The 19,002-nt window shown below is 32.5% G+C and overlaps 1 protein-coding gene across 3 annotated transcripts in view; it reads right to left on the bottom strand.

Moving 5' to 3' along the window:
* LOC149077096 (uncharacterized) overlaps positions 1 to 19,002 on the bottom strand; it is a 114,655-nt gene that overhangs the window by 6,916 nt on the left and 88,737 nt on the right. For 2 of the 3 annotated variants that reach the window (XM_089244827.1, XM_089244829.1), the window contains 4 exons: positions 14,999 to 15,046; positions 10,077 to 10,118; positions 5,406 to 5,450; positions 1,452 to 1,499 (listed from right to left, as the gene is read on the bottom strand). In XM_089244827.1, the coding sequence (XP_089100953.1) occupies positions 1,452 to 1,499; positions 5,406 to 5,450; positions 10,077 to 10,118; positions 14,999 to 15,046 (183 nt within the window). The remainder of the gene's footprint in view (positions 1 to 1,451; positions 1,500 to 5,405; positions 5,451 to 10,076; positions 10,119 to 14,998; positions 15,047 to 19,002) is intronic. The other variant, XM_089244828.1, reaches the window with a different exon arrangement.

Raw genomic sequence — 19,002 nt, 5'->3', positions numbered from 1 at the left:
TAAAAATACGAATGTGATTTTAAAACAAAACTTTTAAAAAACTTCAGAATAAAAGTCAAAATTCTGTGGTGTTTGGTCAGAACATGATATCTCCAAAACAAATGGCTTTTGGATCTAAAAGTCGATTATAACTAATTAGAAGTGAGATAAATGCACAAATATGTGCGTACGGCTAAACAACATGATGGTGCATGATATTTTCATTTGTATTTGTGTGTATACTTTATTTTTGATTTTTAAATGGCAATGCTTATATCTCAAAAATATGGTTTGGAGTTATGTTCTGACCAAACACCACAGAATTCAAGATAATCATGGTACAGTCGAAGCTTGATTTTACAAACCTCCAATTTACAAACTTCTCTGTCCCGAACAGCACGCCAGAGAGAGATAATTGTTAAAATCTGCTCCATTTCATGAACTTCCATTTTTTAATTACTCTATATTTTACTAACTTTTTTTGCTTCTATTTTGTTTCTAATTATTTTATTCTTCCAGCTGAAACTGAATTTGTTGTAGTAACAAGTAAAATTTAATTTGGACATTCTAAGTGTCTTAAGAGGAAATAGAGGGGTAGAGAGTCCACCAAAGTTTGTCATGACCAACATGCGGGTGTTTTGCAAAAATATCCCAGGAAGAGGGTTTGACTATAAAGTGAAGATGCATTGACGTAATTCACTCTTTGTGCATTTTGATTGGTAAAGCTGGTGGTTTGAAAAATGGTATGATACAATACATTAGCTCAGATGTTCTCAACCTTTGCTCCTCAGAGCTCTAAGGGCTATGTGTACCTTTTCCCAGGAGTTCCACAGACATTCCAGGCAAATAAAATAAATAAGTAAATTTCGTGAATATATTTTTGAAAAAGTAGCCTACAAAACTTTGCAATAGAAATTATACATTAAAAATGGCTCTGCGAGTCAAAAAATGCTGAGAACCGCTGCATTATCTCGTTGATAAGGCTGTTTCCGAGTTGATCGAACTCTACTTCAACTAACTCCCATTTGTCTACTTTTCTCTGCCTAAATTGCAATGCTAACAAACTAAAAAAGATTGTGCTCGACTTTGAATGAAAAAAAATATATATACATTTTAAAAGAAATGAATGCAAGCTCTCACGAAGACAGAAATTGCCAAAAAGTATGGGATTTCAAAAATTACACGAAGTTCTCTAATCAAAAGGTCAGCAAAAGACTGTTTCTTTAACAAGTGATTCCAGCGGCATTCCAGTATATAAGAAATATAATTGCTTTTTTTAAATCCTCAATAAGTGTGGAAAACTAATTCATATTTTTTTATTTACTGCATTTTTTCAATCGTCTCTCCCATTTAAAAACTGTAGATTTCCACGAATTAATTATCAAGTCTGTAGGAGTTCGTAAAAATGAATGTCAACTGTATATAGCAAAATTTAAAGTATCAAATGAAGAACTAGAAAGTTGGAAACATACTCTAGGGCGCAATGACCTTCCGCTTCTTGTTTTCGGTTCTTCACTTGTCTATTAAAATAAAAAAAATATAAAAAAAAAGGAAATAGTGTAAATAATCCTGTTATCACAATAAATAAATACAGAGCTTGAGATATCAAGGAAAAAAGGATGCCAGATAACCTTTCTTGACCATATGTTTTTGAGAAAAATTACAAAAATAAAAATTAGGATTTTCCAGGACTGTTTTCATCTTTGTGAAGTATAGATGTGATGTAAGTTCTAGAAACTGTCATTCTCAGACTCCCATTTCATAATTACACATAGAAAATTCTAGGTGTCAAAAACAATTTCTTTAGTTATACAATGACCTGAGACCCGGGATTTGTCAAAATCCACATGTTCAACGTTTTCTTTTTTAAATTTCATATATTTTTAAATAAATATCAGAAGAAAGGCTTTTCGAAGTGTAAGGACATTACGGGTAATAACCAGTTCTGACATTTTTTTAAAGGGGTAGAATAGACTGGTATTTGTGCAGTAAAAGTCCATTATAACAAGAACTGGCAATACTAGGAAACATTGCCACTATAGCATCATTATAATGATTAGATGTTTATCTGCATTATAGACATCCTATACATCAGATTGTTCTAGCACTAGTGATTGAGCGAGACACCAATCTTTAAAATGTTTTTGCATAAGCCTTGAATGTCTTTGATTTTCAAATTGTATTAAATCATCCACAAGAAATTAGCACTAAATATTTCTCTTTTTGCTCAATTGGACTATATGTAATCCAATTAACACCTTCCCATTAATCTGATGGTTTAATACGAGAACTGCAATCTATGACATTGGTGCCTCCACCACTTCGATGTGTAATAAATTTTCACAAGAAGCACATATAAAAGGATGCACAACCACAATAATTACAACTCCAGACCAGGAAGCTTTCTGGGAATTTTTTATTGAGGTTACAGGGAATACATCCTGATTTTGTAACTGGACATCAAGGTTGGTAAATTTTTTTTTTTTTAAACCTGGTAAAAACCCCTAATATAAATAGCATTTACATTAAAAACAAAAATTACATTTCTGAAAAATTATTCAAACTTCTAATAAGTGAAATAAATGTTCATTTATGCAATTAACACTCTTTCTACATTAATTTATATACATTTCTTGAATTTCAACAAAAAAAAAAAAACTTTTGCAATGTATTCATTTTATAGCTAGACTTGAGAAATTAATATTAGCATTAACAATCATCAAACACAATAAACATGCAATACAAATGTTTTCTCCAGTTACTTTCAATATGCTCAAACAGCTATTTTGCAAAAACTGATAAAAAATGTGAAATGTGTTTAATGAAGCATAATTAATGCAGATTAGTTAGCAATGATTTACGATGCAAGCACGCACGCACGCACACACACACAAAGTGATTAAAATTCTGATTTCAAAATGTTGTAAAAACAGAACTTGTCAGAATGATAGAAATTAGCATAAATTGTTTGACAAAGGAAAAAATACTAAAAATTGCAGAAGATGGAGCTCGCACAACACATAGGAAATTTGCTAGCAGAATAGAAGTGATAGCCGGTTGCGCTAACACTTCTTTTGTTATTTGGAGCCAAAATAACAATTAGCATTGCACAATTTCGTAACTCATGGAAACATCACAAAAATGAAGTTATTAAACAAACAACAACTAACACAAGAAATGTTTGATATGTTGTCCACTGTGTTCTACTAGAAGATGGAAGTGCAAAAATGCTTGTTCAACAAAAGATATCCAAGTGTTTTGTTTTAATGCAGTGAGGATGTGCTTTCGATCAGGGTATGCTGATTTAAATCAGCTTGATTTTGAAAAAAAAAATAGTGTTAAATCTCAAAATTTAAATTTTTTTTCACATAACTTCAATGGTATTGAAACAAAATTAACCTGATATGGTATGCATGTTATTGATATGTGTGGTTAAGTTCGTTTGTGATTATAAGTATAGAAGATATTTGAGGTAAATATAGACTTGAACTTAATCCTTAGATACAGTGCAGAAAGACAGTTTTCCTATTATTTCTAGATTTTGTACATGGAAAAAATTGCACAAAAATACAGGGAGTTAAACTTACAATGCGGCACTAGGGTTCCACTAATTAACTGGAAATACATCATAATAAATGCATCTATCAATGGTGCAAGAAACAATATCAATAAAAAATTAGTTATTAGTAAATTAGTTGATGCTGAATGATCCTTGGTTGCACATTGAGTGAATTGAGAAACCTGCACCATATGTGATACTGAAATGCCATCAGGCATTCACTTTAAAGAGGGGAGAGCCCTCCTGAATAAATCGTTTTCTCTACAAGTTAATCTGAAGTTAATTATGGTTCAACAACCTTTCACGCTAGATATAGTGTTGATATAGTGAAGAAATGTGAACACTAAAACTTTGTTTTAGTGTTCACATTTCTTGCCTCTAAATAATTTGTTTATTGTTCATTTGTTAGTCTATTCACTACGGCTGAATTAAATTTTAGAGATTAGGTAAAAAAAAAAATCTTAATGATTAACAAGATTTGTTTTAATAAGCAGTCAGTTGATTAAAATTTAAAAAAATCTGATTTAAATAAAAAAATTGATTTTTTTCTTATCCTGTTTTCAACTCGGCCTAGTTTGCGATCCAATCACTGTACAAAGCATCCCCAAAGCCAAAAGTTGCAAGGGTTAAGATTAGGTGAACATTGTGGTCAGGTGTTGTGTCATCTTGTTATTCCCAAAATTGTTCTTCAGCAGCTGCTTCACTGGCAATATGCATCTCGATAAAAGTTTTGCTGCCTACACAATGATGATTTCGAAGTGCTGAAATGATGTGGTTGCACAAAAGAAATTATACCGCTGGCAGAGTACAGTTTCATCTACTTGTACATTTTTATTTTCTTCGCCAAACGAAATTCCATTGCTTCAGGAGTATTCATGCAAATTTTCAAGTCATTCTGACCAATGGTTCCCATTTTACATTGTTTCGAAATTGTAAATTTAATTACAATCACCTTATATATAGTTGATAATTTTCCATGAATCAATTGCCACAGCAGGGTAAAAAATTTATTAACTAGGGAAAATGGTGATAGTATAAAAAAAAAGTATAGAATATTAAACAAGGTAGTGAAAAATAGCAGGAGATGTGCTGCTATACTGTTTCTTATGGAATGAAAATGTATGTGATACAATAAACCACCCTACACTGGCCTTTGTCCTTCAGGGGCAGCTGGTGCCTTATTGACCACTTGCCCATTAGCAGGTGGTGATGATGAACTCACTGTTGTTGATTCTTTGAGAAAAACAAAGGTGATTTGTTGTTGATCACTGTTGTTAATTCTTTGAACAGGAAAAACAGAGAAAATACACCACTACATATAAAATGTGTGATGCAATCCTACTGTGATGCAGGTCAAGAACTTGCTACAGATAGTAGCAATATATATATATACATTATTCCAGGCGACTTTTATGAACTTTTTTGGGAAAAACTGATTGTGCCATCTCGTACTGTTTGAAGATATAGCATCAGAATGTACCCTATACTTAAAAAATGTGGTAAGAATGAAAAATTTTGCCTAATAAAGAACTGATATATTGTAGAAGAGGAAACGTTATATTTAGGCCACTTTTGTGATTTTTTTGAAAATAAAAGACCAGTTTTTTATAAAAAAAAACACCACCACTTGGTTATAACCAACGTGGTTTAAATCAAACAAACTTGCTGGATATGAAACACTAACTTGAAGAGTAAATTTCAAATCACACGTTAGAGATATATTCAAATTATATATAATCAGTCCCATTAGACTTTTACTGTACTTTGAAAACAAGTTTGAGAGCGGAATTTACCAGGCTAATTCACTGGGCTTTTACACTTTGATCAATATAGTAGTGTGCACAAGCTACTACTACAATAAATTTACCTTTGGCAGCTCTTTGGGTTCTTCGCTTACTATACTTTCTTTAGTCTGAAAGTTAAAAAAAGAAAACTGCTTTGTGAGATACTTATAAAGATAAGAATTCACACAATGTTCATATGATAAGGCATTTACATGTTTCACTTAATTTGATATTTTAAATCATTTGAAATCATTAAAAATATAAATTATAATTTATTAATAATATAAAATATTATAAATATAAAAATTTATAATATTTAAATTATAATTTATATTTTTAAATTATAATTTATATTTTTAAATATAAATTATAATTTATCAAATTATTTTAATTCATAAAAAAAAATATTTTTTTTTTCCGATTATTTCTAAAGATGTTCCCCTTGTTAACGAGACACCCACACGCCCCAAAGCAGAATGTGCCAAAATTTGGGACGTACATCGCAGAACAATTAACGCTACTGCATAACAATTTGGAAGAATTTAAGAAAAACTGCAAAAAAAAACACTATTACATGTATGGAAATTTTCACCGCAGAACATTTCCAGTCAGGAGGGCTCGTCGCAGAACAGAGCTAAACATTCTGCTTTGGGGCCCCTTTTGTACAGTAAATTAAATGTTTACCCCAAGCACATAGTGTAAATAATAGATTTGGGCAATGTAGAGAGAGAATTATTTTTTTAATACAAATGTAAACACAAAAGCCACAACAGGCAAATTTCCCAACAAGGGACCGAAAAAGATGCCATAAAAATATGGTCAAATATAACCAAAATACAGCAACCCAATATAGCAAATATCAAGAAAGAAAAAACTAATAATTAATACATTATTAATACTATATTACTTATTACTATATTATAATACCCTGCCCATAAAAAGATTAGTTTTCTTAATCTAAGTATGAAGAATTTCTCGATTTATCACACTGTGTTTATCATACCTTTTTTTAAACATGTAAATCGTGTTAGAATTCACAACCCCCGGAGAAGTAGGCTATTCCATTTATTGACAGCAATATAAGAGGAGAAATTCCCTGAGACACTACAACTTGGAACTGACCTTACAAAATGATACTGGTGTCTCTTTGTTGAAGCAATTGATTGACACTGTATTAATAGCTTCTATCCATCCTGTTGAAAATTTTAGACACTTCGATCATATCCCCCATCTGCATTCCTCTAATATAAACATATTCAAGAAATCAAGTCCTGCTTCATAGCTCAAGCCTTGTGTGCCAACAAGAGCACACATAGACTTGGTTGAGGGAGGGCCCAGAAAAGAGCTATGTTCCTCAGAAAATTTAACAATTCAATGCCAGATATTTCAATTTTTTCAAAAGAACTTGTTGAATGAATTTGTCTTTGGTTTAAAATAAATGCTATATGAATGATATCATCTGTTCATATATTAAATATTGTCTCATTAAATATTAATTACCTCTTTCATATCCTTATACCAAGGGAGGCCAACTTCTCACTGTTCAAGGGCTAACATAATGGTCAGCGGTACTACTAAAATGACCCAAAAAACTCGCCGATTTATGTCTTCGCCATATGTAATATGGTGAAAAACGGGCAATTTAGTCATTAAAATTTTACCCTGGGCTCAACTTGTTCATAAACTGATCCACAACCATTTTTTTCTTTCTGGTTCCCAGCTAATAGATGCAATGCATAAAAAATTAGTTTCTTTTGCAAATTATTCCACTCAATTACATAAAAGTTTGAATTTTACAAACAAAACATTTTTTCTATATTTTTCTGCAATTGTTTTTATCTCTTATTCTTAATTCTGCAACCGGTGGGGTCACGCAGGTTGAATGGACGCTCAACGAACTGATTCATGTACTGGTAGACTTCGAAAGGTGTTTTATTATTCGGATGGAAAGTGGAGCAAAAGACAGTCATGCAGATAGTATTGACTATCCAAAATGGGTTAAGCCATAATAGTACAAAGATGAAATGGACTAGCTTTGCATGGACCAGCTCTGAAAAATGATGGCTTGAATAATAAGAAAATAAATTTAATGCAGTCATTTCACTTAGTCAGGGACGCACAAGATCACCTAACCGACCACATGCAGCCCGCGGACCAGCTGTTGGCGATCCCTGCCTTATACAAAGAAACCTGTACAAAACAGAACGTCAAGAGTCTGAAATAATATTTCGTTTTAGACACATTTCTGTTTCATAAAGGTGCAAATCAACGCACTAACTATCAAATAGACCATATTTTGATTCCGTTTAAGACAGGTTTATGTCTTATGCAGTGCCCGTCTTAGATAGGTTTCATTGCTAAAAATTCATTTCAAAATAAATTGAAGTAAAGGGCTGGACATATCACAAAAAAATCTAGGCAATAGAATAATTTTTTAGGAGCTAAAAAAATTTTTACTGGAAGAAAAATGCCCAAAATAATGTTTGTTTTTTTTTACTTTTACAGGACATAGTGATCCTCTTTCATGTTGCCGTTATAAATTCAAATCATTTTGTGCTGTTCTCAGCCTTCAATTTAATTGCTACACAAAAGATTTTATGTTCTAATACCAATTTTTTAGTTGCCATGGTGACCTGGGATTTGTCCAACCAGGCTAGAATCTGGATTTATTAAAATATGTTGTTCAATTTTCTCGTGGCTGCATTTGTAACATGAATCAGAGAAAAAAACCCATGATCTTTCCAGAGATGCTGACGAGATATTTGGAAATACATTTTTACAAACTCTCAAAAAACAAATTTTTTATGAGCTAGTTTCTTGATCAATTATATTCACTAAGCTACACAAGTTTAATTATTGTCTCTACCTTAAAACTTACAATGAATATCAAGAATACCATACAGGAAGGCGCAAGAGAGGACAAAGATGGATAATTAGAATACAAGAGCCAAAACTGAATTTGACTTGAAATAAGACCAAAACTTTCAAATTTTTGAGAAAATGTGATGTTAATATTTTTAGATTTTAAAGGCCTGTTTTTTAGAATTTTTACTCAAGATTAGTACAGTCGACACTCGATTTTACAAGCCTCCAATTCGCAAATACACTTTTTTTTTACCAACTGGTCTTCTGTCCTGAACAGCACGCCATAAAGCTCATGTAAAAAACCTCTATTTCACAAACTCTCATTTCTATTAACTCTTTGTTTTACAAACTCGTTTTTCTTCAGCTATTTTTTCCCTCGTTATTTTATTCTTCCAGCTGCCTCTGAGTTCATTGTTACCAAAAGTAAATTTCAGTTCAGATGTTCTACGTACCTTAAAAGAAAACAAAGAGGAGAGGAGGTAGAGTGTTCACGAATTTGTCATCGCCAACAGAATGCAGGTCCACATTCGACTATTGGCAGGGTTGCCCATGAAATGAAGATGGTCATTGACTTTGTAATTCACCCTTTGTGCATTATGATTGGATAAATTGGTAGTTTGAGAAATGGTACGATACATTAGCTTATTGATAAGGCTATTTCTGTGAGTTGATCAAAATCTACTTCAAACTTTCCTCTTCACAATTTCAACAAAACAGAAAAGACTGCTCTTGACAGTAGATGAAAAAAAGGATTTTAAAAGCAATTAAAATGTGCAAACGCTTACAAAGACGGAAACTGGCAAAACATACAGGGTTCTATACTGGTACTTGTTGCTTTGATGAGGAAAATGAGAGGTTAAAATTCCAATTGACAAAACCTTTTGAAACAACAAGTGAAATTACTTATCTCAAAGTTTAGCTTGGAGGATTTCAAGAGCAGATGGATGGCAGCAGAAATTCAAAAGGAAAAGACATGGCCTGACTTTTGGATACTATGTGAAGAAAGTGCAGCTGTGGACACAACTGTCAACAGGGAATGGAAAGAAGGGAAACTAAAATTATTGATTACTGAATGCATCGCAAAAAGCTACAACAAAGCAAGCAAATATTAACAGTTTTTTTGGAAATCATCAAACGATAGCAAGAGACTAACTCATTTATTTCCCACTTTTTTTTTTATCATCTCTCCCATTTACGAACTCTTGATTTTATGAAATGATTGAAGCTTATTTCAAGCTCATATGGGTTCGGAAAAATGAGAGGCGACTGTATTTTGCACAGAGATGGGATATGTCTTCCAAGTCTTTATCCTCAGAGAAAGAAATCCATGGACAAAAAAATACACAAACAGGAAAAATTTAAGAACTATTGCATAATTCTTGCCAATAACCAGTAAAAGATTTAAATTTCTATATATTGCTAATATTTTTTACAAGCTGTAAAATGCAACTGATCAATAAGTGAAAAATTATATAGAAAGCAAGATATTTTCCTTTTTGTGTTTATAATTCTATGTGTGTGTATGTGTGAATCAGATAATTTCTTCTGAATTCTGGTTTAACAGATTATTCAATTTCAATGTTTAATGTGGTAATCTTAAAGTATTTAAAATAAGAAAGTGTGTGTGTTTTTAAAATGCTCAAAAATTGTTATCAATGTCTCATGACATAATGATGAATCACTATCAAAATATTTTTAGTCTACAAATTATAACTTAATTCCAATTTCATTCATACATAATATCAATGCTTTTGCATAGAAAAAAAAAAAAAAAAAATCAGGAAACGTTCAATAGAATCTGAATATGATGTTTCATTGCATTAACTTGGTGAAATATAAAATACAGATAGATACCGATAGAAATCTTGAAATTCACTAAATGAACTCACCTTCGCTGTTTTCCTTGGCCGTCCTCTGGTTGATGTTCCCGGCTATAAAAGAATGGCCACAAAAAATATTTGATGAAAAGGGAAACATATAAACATATATAAAACATATAAAATGCAATAACTGATGAAGTTCAAACTGTCTCAAAACACTTCTCCAAGAACAATATTTGAAGAGTTGAAAAATAGTTGTCAAAAAAATAGTTGCAACTAGTAAGAAGAGTTGGGTTGTGTTGCTATTTGGAAGAAATAAAGATTGACGGGCACAATAAATAAGTAAAAAATGAAACTAGTATGGGTAGTATTAATTGAGTGACACATATTCCACATTAGTCGGTACACCGTAAAATTCGGGGGAAATCATATTTTTGAATGTTATAGTTTGATCCATTCTAGAGATAAGCAAGGTTTAATAATGATCGCAAAATCGATCAGAAAGACTAATATCAAGTCTGAATAAATAAATGAATAAGAATAAAATAAACATTTTTCACTAACTCTATCATGTTTTGGCTATGAATTTGATAATGAAAATAAAAATTGTGCATGAATACTTAATAATCATCAACCTGGTACGGAATACAGATATTTTTAACTTTTTTCCCTACCCAGAGATTGAAGAAATATGCTGTCACTTCTGCTACATTTTATTTTGTTGTGCAATTCTTTAGTTTTTTGCTCTTATTCCAACCTTATGAACATGATCAGAGGGAATACAAAAATACTTCTCAGTCTGACTTACGTTTCCATTCAATACACCAAATCTGCACAAAATACAATAGCTACCAGGGTGTGACAAATCTGAGAGACCGCCATGACTAAAAAATTGATATTGGCACCTCATAGTCTCTGCCTGTGATTGCTACATTATGTATCAGAAAGTCTAAAAAACATTATTTAGGACAGTTTTTCTTGAGAAAAACCATGCTTAGCTCCTTAGAAATTCTTGCAAGTGCCTGGATACTTTTTGATTTGTCACACGTTCTGATAATTACTAGTCAATACCTTTTAATGGATCAAGATTTGCAACAGCAAAAGCAAGTATAAAATTTAACTACTTGAACATACTAGTTCTTAAAACAGAAAGGATCATAATATGCAAAGAACAAGGTTCAAATCAGTCAATTAAATCTATTCTTAAAATTTCAGAACTGAATTTCGAGCATGCTGGGTATAAATATATTGTTATGAAAATTATATAGTCATTATTCATCATGAATTATGTCATTTTTCGCCAGTAAATATCAACATCAACCCATTTTTGACTGCTCCTCAAATTCATGACCAAATTGCAATGTTTTTATATATGACTAGGGGGGCTCTGCCCCCGCCTTCTCTTCACAACATATCTTGTTTATTTCATCCCACTTCATCAGCGTGCGGACATGTGTCAAAGGGACATGTGAAAGCACCAGCTTACTGAAGAAGCAAATTTTACAATAATAAAGCAACAAAAAACAAATGTGAGATTCATCAAGTACCCCCAGAAAACTTCCCCATGGGGGGTCCCCAGACTCGAATTCGATGAATTTCGGTGGGGCCCAGACTGGATTTATCTCGGGCTACCGATGTGTTGCAAATTTTACAATGTTAAACAAAAATCAATGAGATTCATCCAGGGACACCCGAAATGAAACCTGTCAATATTTCCATGAAGCCCCAACCTGGAGGCTTGTCAGGCATCCCCCAGTAAGGGGGCCACGAAAATTTTCAATTTTTATCAATTTTACAACAAATAAAGTCCAGGGTCCACATCTAGTAGTGGGGCCCCAATATGCAGATTTTTATCTTGGGCTTCCGCTGTTGCAAATTCTACAATGTTAAATTGAAAAGAATGTGATTCACCCAGGGCCCCCAAAATGAAACCTGTAAACATGAGGCCCCATACTTGGAAGCTTGTCTGTCACCCCCTGCTATGAGTGCCATGAAAATTTTTTTTCAGAAGAGATAGAAAAGAAGTTAAAAGCTACTATTGGCTTAGTTTTCAACAATGGAAAGGGGAGGGTCTCTTCACTTTAGATCCCTTCATCTATTTACTCAAAGGGCAGATTGTTCCCAGGCCAACATTGTTTTCCAGTATGTAAAATCCCACCCTTCAACTGATAAGACATTTCTTTCAGTAGGGGATCCGGAGGAAAATGCTGATAAGGATTTTTTTCTTCCCCTGGGGATCTGAAAGATAATGTTCCCATGGAAAAAAGTGAAGGTTGAATGTTGATTTATCATCTTTGATTTTTTTCTTTTTCCCCTTCAGATTTTCCCTTTTTCCAAGTATATAGAATTTTCCCTGACCTTTGACAAATATTTCCCATTTTCCCTGACTTTCCCTGATCGTTTTTCAATTCCCTGATTCTCCAGGTTGCTGGGAACCCTGTTTTTGGGGATCACAATCTATTCCAGCCAAGGGGCCCTGCTGTAGGATGTGGGAGCCTCTTGGTACATGCACATAACTTGGTCCAGATGGGTCAAATAGGTACTGATATATGCTAGAGTTAAATGAAAACTTGACCCAAAATCATAACCGATTTTTGTAACAAAAACGTAACAGATTTCCATCACAAAAATGTCACCCATTTCCGTTACATGAAATCACTAATTTTGGTTGCATAGAAACAGGCCCTTTTAGAGTTTGTGATTTGATATTATAGAGTAGATAACTGGTTAATAACATATTTGAGACGTTTCAAAAAATTGGCTATTAATTTAACATGTTTTTCATTGTAACTAATGTAAATTTACAATTAATAAACTTTCTAATTAATATAAATTAAGTTAATTAAAATAATTAGTGGTTTTCATACTGGGAAACCTCATGTATCACGTGACAAAAAAAATTTATATTAAAAAAATATTTTTCTAATTTTAAAAAATTTCTGTTCATGGTCATGGGAAAAAAAATTGTACATAGAAAATCAGGATAAAATTTCCAAAAATAAAATTTTTTGGAAAGGCATAAAAAAATTAAATTTCTTAAAAAAAATTTTTTTTAAATACTATGGCGCTCATTGAACCTTTTCATTTCCAAAAATTTGAATATAAATAATAAACAAAATGTTGCGCAAATGGAATGAAAGTCAAAAAAAAAAATGGGTTAATGCATCACACTATAAATTTCACCAAATTGATGAACTCGACAAGTATGGGGAATGTCATAGCACCAAAAGAAATGTAAAGATATCACATGAATCATCAAGATTTTTCTGAAAGGTTTATTTTCTCTTATATTCTGGCACCACTAGCAGAGAACTATGAGCAGCTTGTAGAATTTCATTCTGAAGACAAGTTCTTTTATTTGTATAGGGCATATTTCAAATCGCTGCTTATGAATATATGTACATAGCTGTTTTGTAAAATAAATTGTCCTCCAAATTATTTCATAGTTTGCCATTGCGAGTGCTTTTGAGAGACATTATCCGGAACAATATGGGTAAAAAATAATTCCTAGCATGCTGGCTAACACAAGGGAATACAGTATCTATACATACTGCATCTCAGTATGAACTGTCAGGTTTGCTAAGGCAACACATACCAAACGTGTCAGTAAGGAGTTTTCTAACTGCTCTTAATGATAAGATAGCATAATTGAACTCGGGTAGTTTGAATATTCTAATTACTGAAAATTATGCACAGTAGGGTCGGAGTGGCAATGGTATCCTCCACTACCATCCCACATACTCTCATTCTATTATATTACCTGCCATATGAAGGTTAATTACAATAGGACCTACAGTTTGCAGCGAATTCCAAATAACAAAGTAAAATCTTGATTATCTATCCCCACTCTAGAATATGTAATTTTTTTATGTGTGTGTATACAGGGTGTTCTGTTAAAGGACCGGCAAACTCAGAGGGTTGGGGTTGTTGGTAGACATCAAGAGGAACAAAAATTGCAACGGAACATGGCGTCACAAATCACGTTGAGGGGATGAAAATCACGAAAAACACATGCAGGTTTCGACGTCACGCTGGAACGATAAAAAGTACAATAACTACAAAAAGATTTATTTGATTAATTATTACAAGAGTTGTAGTAAGTGGCGGCTGCTGACGTCATTGCACAGTCTACAACAATGTAAAAACTATCCCCTGACGCGCTTGAAGATACCAGGCATGCCTTTGATGTGTGATGACAATCTGCGCTACGAGATCCTCCTGTGTGTCCACAGGTGCCGCTGTGCTAAGTGCCCATTGCCGTATGCTCGATCGTAAATCAAATGCATATCAGCGTATTTCTCATTCATGTAGTCAGCTATCACAATACTCATTGAAAAAGACAACTGCTACACATGCTTACTACCACAATAGCGCTAATTTACATCATCTGCAGAGCGTAATTCTACATCCTACCCCAGCGCATAAGTCTCACACCGCTGCATATGTCAGTTATGGTGAGCGAACCCACGAATGTATTCAGCAATCAATCGACATCCACTTTTTGTCTCCTCTGGACTCACAGGCTGCATGCGTTTCTAGTGATTTTCACTCTCTAAGCATGGTTTGTGACACCATGTTCCATTACAATTTTTGTTCCTCTTGATGCCTACTAACAACCCTCTGAGTATGTCAGTACATTAACAGAACACCCTGTATATACACACACACACATATATATATGAGGCAATAAACTTGTACACAAGTTTCTTATTTTTTTACCATTTTTGTATTCCTTGAGTGTAGGGGGGAAGTGGAAGAGTTGGTTTATACATGAGTTTATATCATTAAACAGACAAATACTAGCAAGCTATAATTACATTACAAACATCTCACAAAAAAATAATTTCTTTAAAATCCTGAAATTAAACTAAAATATGAAAATTTTCATACAAATAAAAAAGTGAAAATTGCTTTTTATATGTACCAAATGGTCACCAATAATTAGAATCAAACATCAAGTACAGAAATCATAGAAGAATAAAAATGATTACTTTTGAAGCTTTATCAGAAGCTGTGACTCGTGTTTTTGTGTTCCTTCCCTGTTTAAAATAAAATATCCAGAAAAGTTGAGCAAACTGTTTATGATAATTTTTTTAACTAAATTATTCAATTTAATAGATATGAATCTTTTTAACTAGCAATTTATTTGCAATTCTATTACTGTGCTTTGGAAGTCATTATCTACAGTTCACCACTTTCAAAACTTTACCAAAAGATACAATCTTTAGATAACCAATTGTAAATAATAAACCAACTGTAAATTAAAAATAATAATACAAAGACATTTTTTGCCTCACAATCGATAAATATGAATGACATCAATTTTTATTATAGGATATTATACCATCACATATGATAACCAGACAATGCATTGTGTTTAGAAAACCACCACAGTTTTTTTTGTAATGCTAATTTTTAATTCCTAGGTTTTAAAGGTATAAGAATCATTATTATTTTAATACAGTTAAACTTCTCTCTCGAAAACTATTTCTTGAAAAACTCTACATCTCGAAAAGAAAATAGTTCTTGCATTTACAGTGCTAAATCAATGCATTTTCACATCTAGAAGAAATTTTCAAAAAACTGTCTCAAAGGCCCAGCTCAATAATAGTAAAAAAGATAACACTGAGAGAGAGAAATTCTTTTTCTTTTGAGTAAAATCTGGTTTTTCTACAGAAGTGAATGAAACTGATAAGAAAGTAAAGTAATCTGTAAAGCCCATTGTTTGATGGATCTTGTCAATCATAGACGGATACTATGATTGACGGAGTGTGAATGCCATGTCAATGCCTTTTTAGCATGCCAAAAAGTTAGCAACAGACAATTTAAAATTGCTTCAAGAAAGCTGGAGATTTAGAATCGGTCATCTTAGTCATGAAGGATCAGATCTAGTGGTTCCCAAGAGTTTCAGTGGTTTTCAGAACAAAGTTGAAAATAAAATTTTCAAAAAACATTGGGGCATTACTGAAATGTCATAAAAGCATTTTCCGATTTTGTGGAAACGAACAGTGTTTAAGACAAATTTCCAGCACCTTGACTGGCACCAAACTTATTGCTGAATGTATGGATGACTGAGGTGATGAAAATACAGCAAAAGATACTCCAGAGGAATTAGAAAAAAGTAGCAGTGTAAAAAATGCTAAATAAATGCTGCACCATTTTCTGGAACAAACTGAGATAAATGGGCTCGAAATATTTACAGTTCCTGCTAGTATAGATATGAAAGAGAATTTATGAAGGCTCAAAGAGCAAAAAATATACATCAATCCAACCCAACAGACTATTTTAAATAAAGCAGGGTTGGTAAAAAAACCGGTTTTTTTGGTTTAAATCAGGTTTTTGGTTTAAACCGGTTTTTTTGTTTTAAATAGTATTAACATTAAAAACAATGAAATTTCTGAAAAATCATTCAAACTTCCAATAATTAACAAAAATAAAATGTTTATTAATGTAATTAACACTATTCCCATGCTAATTAATCAATAAATATTTATTAAATTTTAACAAAAACCAACTTCTGCCATTTAATTATTTTTTGCTTAACTCAATGGATTACTGTGTGTTTGAAAATTCTTTTAATGTTATTATTAATCATATAATATATAAAGGTTTTTCTTCAGTTACTTTCAGTATACTTAATTACGAAGCTATTTTGCAAAAAGTAATAAAAATTAGGTGAATATAATGCATTTAATGAAGCATAAATAATGCAGATTAATTAACGATGATTTACGATATACAGGGTAATTATAACTAAGGTTCTGGTTTCAAAACACTAAAAAAAGAGGGATTGTCAGAATGACTTGAAAATTGACATGAATATTCCTGAAAAAATTCAATTTTTATTTGATAAAGGGGAAAAAATACTTAAAAATGTAAAATTAATGACATCATCCAACATGTAGGAAATTTGCTTGCAGAATGGAAACGATAGCCAGTCATGGCAAAATTAGAACTTAATTATAGCATTGCACGAGTCCATAATTCACGGAAACATCACAAAAAAATGAAGTAATTGAACAAATAACTACAACTTACTCAAAAAATGTTAAAGATGTTGTCCACCGCGTGTTCTGGCTATGAGGCTGAAAGCACAAAAATTCTTGTTCTACAGCAGAATCGGAGTATGCCATGGTCATAATGTGGATGTGCTTGCAATTCAGCTTTATTAAACCAAGCGCGCCCCCTTTCCCCCGTTCATATTCCTGAGGAATGAGGAACTTCTAACATATAGGGAATGTGCCGGAGATTACAATTCACCAAAGTTTGCAATCTGACCACTGTTTATAACATTTTGAGGTACCCCCCACAGCCAGAAGTTGCAAGAGTTAAGGTGCATCCTGTCAAAATGGGTCTTCAGCAGCTGCTTTGCTGGTATTGCAATGTGCATCTTGATAGAAGTTCTATCCACACACTGATGCAATGCTGTGGAAGTGCCGAAATGATGTGGTTGCACAAAATAGATTATACTGCTGGCCAAGTACAGCATCATCTGCTTGCACATTTTGCACTTTTTTCTTTTGCGAAAGAAACGTCCATTGCTTCAGGAGTATCCATGCAAATTTTCAGGTCATTCCGATCAGTAATTATTGTATAGTTTTGGAATCAAAACTTAAATTATAATCACCCTGTATATAGCTGATTATTTTTTCATAAATCTGTAACTACTATACAGTAGAACCTTGATTAACTGGCTTAACAGTGTATGTGTCAAAGTATAAAAAAAACAACTATTGAATATTAAGACTGGGAGATACACAGTAGGAGATGTGCTACTTATTACGGGAAAGAAAATGAAAATGTATGTGAGGTAATTTAACTAATAGTACACCAGTCTTTGTCCTTTAAGGACAGCTGGTGTTTTTATTGGATTATAGGACCACCTGCCCCTAGCATGATGGTGTCACTACTGTAGCTGCTTCTTTGTGAAGGGAAAAAGAAACCCTGTGAGATAATACACCACTACATTTACATGTGTGATGCAATCCTTATTCATGAATTTGCTAAAGATAGAGCATCAGAATGTAGCCAATGGTTAGAAAATGTTGTAAGAATGAGAAATTTTGGCTTTTATATATATATAACTTTAAATGACTAAGATACTTCATATGAAAAATATATATATATTCTGGCCACTTTTATGAGACTTTTTGAAAAAACCACTTATAAAATCTTATGTCATTTAAAGATATACTGTCAGAATGTACCCCAAGGATATAAAATGAGGTAAAAATGAAACATTTTGGCTAATAATGAACAAATATGATATTTTTCAGGGGAAAAAATTATATTTAGGCCACTTTTATCTGATTTTTTGAAAAAAACCAAAGTGGTTTTTTTTAAAAAAACCAAGGTTTAAACCAAACAACAGTGAAATAAAGTATGATGATAAGCTGAGGGTTTTTTTTTCTTTCAGATAGAATTCTGACCAGAAACGTATATTAGATGTGTGTGGTATTGCAAGGATGGAAAATGGTTTTTATAATGGAATTAAATTTGTCGGTGTCATAGCGCAAAATTTAAAAATACACTTTTACCAAAAGGAATATACAGGGTGAATCTGACTTATTCTGCCAAATCAAAGGGGGTGATAGACGAGCCAAAGTAGATCATGAAATACCCCACCAGCCCTGTCCTTTCTCAAACAGTTTGAATTATGGTGAATAATCGGAAACATTATAGAAAAAATGTGTCAAGTCTGAAAAAAACAGAATTTGTTATAGACCTATATGCATACTAAGCACACATTCAGAAAGTGCAGAAAAAATGCTATAAGGTGACACAATTGTATTGAAATATCTGGTTTTAATTACAAACTACAAGAGCCAAAAGATTAGCAAAGTTCAAAATCAAATTGTAACCAAAATATTTAATCTCAAATTCTACAAACACCCTTCTAGCTACAATCAGTCAAATTTGCCAAAATATGTCTATTCCACCAGCTTCAGAAAGAGCCTAGAATAAACCACATCGGTTTTCTGGTTCAGGAGATATT

This window comes from Pholcus phalangioides, unplaced genomic scaffold (genome assembly GCF_987345545.1).
Source record: "Pholcus phalangioides strain wild (caught in Gottingen) unplaced genomic scaffold, Ppha-v1.0 ptg000015l_1, whole genome shotgun sequence".
Lineage (NCBI taxonomy): Eukaryota > Metazoa > Arthropoda > Arachnida > Araneae > Pholcidae > Pholcus > Pholcus phalangioides.
Note: the sequence above shows the minus strand (reverse complement) of the source record. Positions and strands in the feature narration are given on the sequence as shown.